The sequence below is a fragment of the Musca autumnalis genome, unplaced genomic scaffold (genome assembly GCF_047663935.1).
Source record: "Musca autumnalis isolate F117 unplaced genomic scaffold, ASM4766393v1 scaffold_1, whole genome shotgun sequence".
In the NCBI taxonomy this organism is placed as follows: domain Eukaryota; kingdom Metazoa; phylum Arthropoda; class Insecta; order Diptera; family Muscidae; genus Musca; species Musca autumnalis.
Window position 1 is genome coordinate 119,265,812 of NW_027411644.1, and position 6,058 is coordinate 119,271,869.

A 6,058-nucleotide genomic window follows, 5' to 3' on the forward strand; every position below is an offset into this window, starting at 1 on the left:
CAACTTGTTTTGAAAATTCATGTTCGGTCAGTTGCGCATATGCATATACCTTGATTATTGTGATATATTTGAAATCAACAAAAAATAAGTCTAAACAACGGGTGTATTTCAGGATTTCGTGAAATCCAGTGGATTTTGGAGCGTAAATGTAAACTTGGCATAAGTACAAACCAGCTATTATATGTATTGACAACACTGTTTTGGTATCGTCAAATACAACCATGTCTAGTAACATTGTTTTCCTACGAATATTTACAACTACTCACTACTTGTTAGCTAGTGTTGACAGTGTGTGTTCGCAAACAATTCTGTAACCAATTTCTATACATTTCCTAAAAACTTCTTGAATAAATTCATCTTTAAATATGGATGATGGAGATTACGATAACGACGAGTAAGTTTATGCCAATTGTAAAATGTTACTTTTTCGCATATTCGGTATGGAAAGCGCGTATACCTTCTATAGCTGTATAAGTACATCACACGCACCACGTTTTGTTCCTAATCTTGCGCTACATATTTTTCATATTTTTTTTGTAATTTCAGTGTTGGAGGTGATGAGTTCGATGATGTTGACGAGGAGGACAATATCGATGAAATCAATCAGGAAGAAGAAGTAGATAATATTGAAATAATTGCTCCTGGTGCGGCTGGTGGCGGTGTTCCCAAATCAAAGCGTATTACCACGAAGTACATGACGAAATATGAAAGAGCGCGTGTTTTGGGTACTAGAGCCTTGCAAATTGCTATGTGTGCCCCTATCATGGTCGAATTGGAAGGTGAAACTGATCCCCTACAGATTGCTATGAAGGAGTTGAAACAAAAGAAAATTCCCATTATTATTAGACGATACCTTCCAGATCATTCGTATGAGGATTGGAGCATAGACGAATTAATTATAGTCGATCATTAGTTTGTAGCAATTTAGTTTTTACTCAAAATAAATATTTTTACAATAGAAAGAAAGAGTTTTCTATATATGTAATTGTGATTTTGAAATTCCGTTAATAGTTGTTAATACGTGTGTTTCCTTCATATGGAGCAGGATGAATGTTTGGACTCGATTCCGATAGATTAAGTCTTTTGCATCTGCAATGCTATTCACGCCTGGTTTTGACATACGCTTTGTTTATATCGAAATATTTCCATATATAGCCGGACTTTGACGGGGACTTAAGACTTTTCCTATGGACGGGAACAAATCTCGGATATGCGACAAAATGTTCCGTTTAAGCCGGATTTCTTTTATAATCGGTCCCAATTCCCAACATTCAATTTTTGCCCTTCATCCAGCTAACTCAAGCCTTTGAATCCTTATTTTTGTTGACCGATTCTTTTGCAGTCAGTGATAAAATCATAGATGCCTTGATTTTATTAGTATGTGCCCAACTCTTGAAAAGGCCTCAGTGTCCTCGAAAAATCTATCGATATGGGCGAAATAAGTCTCCCTAATTGTTAGTTTATTCCTTTACTTCTTGAAGTGGCAAATGTTGTAAACAGCTCGCATTTAAATTGTATGGATTTTAAAGTAGTGATACGATTTTCATGTAAAAAGGGGCAAAAATTGAAGATTTTTCCACGTAAAGAATCTATTTTTTTAAAGAGAAAAAACGAAACCCAGCTGGGCTAAATTTAGTGTCCTTGACAGAATAGTATTCTTATAACGCCAAATTATATAACCCAATAATTCTTTATATGAAAAACGAGTTCATTTAATGGGTTGATTCCGTATTGCGACGCGAGTCATGTCGTCAATCGTCTCTGCGACAAAATTTAAAAATGTTACTACGTAGAGCGATAGAAAATAATCGTCGATAACAAGTTATCGGTGATGTAGCGGAGCGTTGTTTTGAATAAATCAGAAAAAATATCAGAGTAAGTTGTACACAAAAGTTATAGTTTTCTAAAATGATAAGCTCAGTGGAACTATTTTTTGATGACAGTGAAGATAATATAGTTTACGTAGCATCTATCAGGCGACACTTAAGAGATAAATCGAATCCTTTAGAATTTCCATCAGTATTGTGAGTATGTTTGGTTTCCAACATTCATCAAAATAATTGTTAATTGCTGTTATTTATATAGTAGAGGCATTAAAAAATGACTTTAAAAAACCCACAGATCAACAGCAATACAGCTCCTTCCTACATACAAACAAACGTCATTTTATTTTTCAAAAGAAACGACAAAGATTTCACTAAAAGCCTGCAATTTTAATATACTATTTATTTTTAAACATAAATAAAACAACATTGAATATGGGACAATTTTATTGCTAACATGATGACGACATTGACAGACACGTCAATCAACTATATAACTAGCTCCACGCAAAACCGTATTCCTTATCATAACATACTCGTTCCAAAATTGTAACCGCTTGATTGCCAGTTCGACACATATTTTCCACTACATACGGCTGCAGACCACAATCCGAGAGATTTTCCTTGCCAAATACTTGACCAGCAGCATTCTCCATTTCGGCATTATGTTGCTCGGATTCGTCCTTCTTGTCTTGATTCTGACCAGCAGATACTTCGACGAGTAGTTTGTGAGTAGCTTTACTAAATGCCAATGTACTCATTGAAGAAGCTAATGTTGCACTAAATGTATCCTTGGTTTCTCCAAGTAATTGGCACACGTAGGGTAAAAAGGAGGGGAGTATTGTACCCTTGACCTCGATGCTAAAGTAATCGACACCATCCATTCGTACTTTACTTGAACGTGAATTTAAATGCATCATTGTTGCCTTTGGAAATGCAACAGGAGATAATAAGGTTGGAGGGACGCCAGCCAAACGTCCTATTGAACTTATAGTACTCTTAGCATTGAGCAAAAAACTGAAGAAACCTTGACACTCTACACCTTCTATGAGTAACAGGGAATTGTCGCTAAAATCTTCGGACATTTCCTGAGCTTTTAGTTTTCGTTGATGGGCAGTTTGTATCTTTCGTATTTCTTTCTCATCAACGCCAAGACTTTGTAACCAATCATCACCTTCCTCATCGTCGTCGTCATCATCATTATCATCTTCCTTATCGCCTTCAGCACCATCTCCATTGCAGAGCTTCTCGTTGTTTTCTTCCCTCTCATTACCATTCTCAGTGTTGGCCAAATTTCCATTTGATGTTGGTGAATTACTATTTTCTCCATCTAACGATTTATTTAAACCACTGCCATCTTTTTTCAAAGGCATGGTGAATTCTATTCCCTCTTGGCGTAGAGCTTGTCGCATGCCTCTTGTTGATGGCGACATCAATGCATGGATTTCAGCCCTTCCACCCGTACCAGCTGCCCGAAATAGTACTGTGAAACCATTGGCACAGAGGTAGAAGTAAGCGCATTGTCTTGCCCTCAGCAGCTGAAATAGACCTCGAAAACTGTAGTCCCAGTCTTCGGCAAGGGCTTTTCTTTCGCGTTCACCTGTGGTTATTCCAGCATTTTCTCGAGCATTACGTGGAAATAAAGTCATCCATGGAATGTGAGGATGTTGCCAATAGTATGTGGCCTGATTAAATCTTGTGGCTGGAGAGATGTCAAGACCGTTTTCTTCCTCCTTTTGTGTGTCCAAACAACGTACAAAGCTCGTGAGACCACTGGCCAGTTGACTGGTCTTTAATTGGGTTGCTGGCAGATCTGAACAACAAAAGAACCGAACACGACTTTTTATACTCCAATCCATTGGCAGGTGTTTTGTTATATTCTGTTCCACTACCACAGCATCGTCATCATCGGGGCCTGAAGCAGATTGCTGTAGCAATTTGGAAAATGAGCTTGCATCAAAGGGCTGTAAAACTAATTTTGCTGGAGGTGGTCGTGTTGGCGTTTCTTTGACAAATGCTTCGGTTTTAGGTAAGGACGGGGATGTAATGAAACCCATTAACGAGTCTTCAGAATCCAAATCTGTTTTTGGTTTTTTAGCATTATCAGTGGACCTACGTTAAGAAGTTTTAGCGATTTTTAACTCTTATGAACCAAAACAATAGACTTACTTTGCGAATGGGTTCTTCCTTTTCTGTGCCATTTTAGCCTCCAAAAGGGAAGACTTATCCGTCTCCGTAATGGTAAACTTTGCATTGTTGTTATTATTATTGTTGTTAAAACGTGCCGCAAGCTGTTTCTTCTTTTGTTTCAGTCTTTGCAATCTCATAAGCTGTAAAAATTAACAATCTCCAATCAATCATATGATATTTTGACGAAACAAGCAACTAACCTCATCTGGTCTCTTCCAATTTTGTGTTTTGGATTCTTCTTTAGTGGCCATCTCAACTTAGTTTATAACGTAATAACTTGTGTGGAAATCAATTAATTATTTGTACTATCTATATTTTGACCTAAAAATTGTAAATTGCAAAAAATAATCGGAGGCGCGCAAAAAATGTCTCAAAATGTTTATTTCTTCTTCTTTCTTTGATCGACTGACTGACTGATTGACTGCATGCTGTGACAGCTGATGTGAAAGCAACCTTCATTAGTCGAAGGTCACACTAGTATGGTTTCATTCATGGTACAATTACTTAGGTACATGGTACAATAAAGTAGAGGTAGGCCAGGTATGAAAATCACTGAAAAATGCCAACCTGCAGTCATGGCTTAAAACGTCAAATGGCATGGTACAATAACCCAACCATGGTAGAATAAAGTAAAGGTAGGCCACAGCTAACAGCTGATTACAATTTTTTTCCTTTTATGGCCTAATCTGTCAAAAGCAGGGTTGACATTTTGTACTGTTTTTGACATTATGCAATCATAAAGGTAGATGTATCGCTGAATTGTTCCAACAAAAAACTTCTGCTGTAACACTATATCTTAAAATTGAAAACAAGGACAAAAAATATGTATTCGCGTGGCAAAATAAAATTGTTGATTTTTTTAGCAAAACTTACGAATGAACAATTTATCAAATATTGATATTAATTTAAATTTGTTCCAAAAGTATGGGAATGTAAAAATTACAATTTTTGTAAAAATTCTGCTGACATTTATCTGCAAATCGGATACCAGCAATCACGATGTCAGATTAGCCAAACTTGTCAAGTAGAAAATAAGTGAATGACATTTTTTCACTGTCATAAGTTTGGGAAGAACTTTTGCTATTTTTGGAACACTTTTCCAACAAGAATATTCTGGAGCCTAGCTAAAGAAATGTTTTTACACTATATGGCACTTTTAACATATAAAAAGTGAAGCTTTAAGTTCCATAAGTTTTTTGTAATACGGGATAGCTATGCAGGTACATCTACCATTATTATTGTACCGTGCCATTTGACGTTTTAAGCCATGGCTGCAGGGTGGCATTTCTCAGTGATTTTCATACCTGGCCTACCTCTACTTTATTGTACCATGAACCCAACCTTTACACATGCCAGTGACAGTTCGAAAAATTCAATACATACACAATATTTTACTACCACAATTACATTTTTTGAATTGTCGACTCCACTGGCACTAGATTTTTCATGCCAGCAAAATTTTGATCTGGCTACCAGTGATATGTCGAAAATGAAAAAAGAGTTGCCGAGACTATTTTTTAATCCATGTACATTTTTGTTTCTTATAAGAATGCAAAGATTTAAATCATATTTTCAAAAAGATTAGGAAACACAAATAATACGTCTTGGTAGCTGCAATATATTAGTGTAGTAAAGACACAATTTTGATATTTTTCATGCAAATATAGGTTACCCCTCTGGGATTATACAATATGAAAAGGCGGCAATACCAGATTCATTATGCTTATGATTAGAAAACAATCTTTTTAAAACGAAATAAAATAAAAAGTAATAAAATATGTTGTAAATTGTGTTTTAAATCTGAAATATAATGCACTTTTGTGTGTTAATGCGGCTTAAAATAATTTTGAAATTGAACTTGCACTGGCATGTGTAAACACACAAGAAAACTGCATGCCAGTCGAACACTTTTTCGGAATTTTCGAGTATAATACATGTACTCAATTGGCACCAATTTACTGGCATGTGTAACGGAAGTGTAATAATGGTAGATGTATCTGCATAGCTATCCCGTATTACAAAAACATATGGAACTTAGAGCTTCA

At 36.0% G+C, this 6,058-nt stretch overlaps 2 protein-coding genes across 2 annotated transcripts; one reads left to right on the forward strand and one right to left on the reverse strand.

Moving 5' to 3' along the window:
* Window positions 1-236: 236 nt before the first annotated feature.
* On the forward strand, window positions 237-985 carry Polr2F (RNA polymerase II subunit RpII18). Its single transcript, XM_073963749.1, has 2 exons — window positions 237-394; window positions 547-985. The coding sequence occupies exons 1-2, from the start codon at window positions 366-368 to the stop codon at window positions 911-913; spliced, it is 396 nt and encodes a 131-aa protein (XP_073819850.1). The 5' UTR covers window positions 237-365; the 3' UTR covers window positions 914-985.
* Window positions 986-2,192: 1,207 nt separating this feature from the next.
* On the reverse strand, window positions 2,193-4,494 carry hd (humpty dumpty). The gene is made up of 3 exons (XM_073963750.1): window positions 4,214-4,494; window positions 3,993-4,153; window positions 2,193-3,935 (listed from the first exon to the last, which is right to left on the reverse strand). The coding sequence occupies exons 1-3, from the start codon at window positions 4,262-4,264 to the stop codon at window positions 2,321-2,323; spliced, it is 1,827 nt and encodes a 608-aa protein (XP_073819851.1). The 5' UTR covers window positions 4,265-4,494; the 3' UTR covers window positions 2,193-2,320.
* Window positions 4,495-6,058: the final 1,564 nt, after the last annotated feature.

Coding starts and splice junctions, on each gene's coding strand:
- Polr2F (XM_073963749.1), top strand. CDS start 366: ATGGATGATGGAGATTACGATAACGACGA. Junction 395..546: donor GGAGATTACGATAACGACGA/GTAAGTTTATGC, acceptor TTGTAATTTCAG/TGTTGGAGGTGATGAGTTCG.
- hd (XM_073963750.1), bottom strand. CDS start 4,264: ATGGCCACTAAAGAAGAATCCAAAACACAAAATTGGAAGAGACCAGAT. Junction 4,154..4,213: donor ATTGGAAGAGACCAGATGAG/GTTAGTTGCTTG, acceptor TAATTTTTACAG/CTTATGAGATTGCAAAGACT. Junction 3,936..3,992: donor AGGAAGAACCCATTCGCAAA/GTAAGTCTATTG, acceptor TTCTTAACGTAG/GTCCACTGATAATGCTAAAA.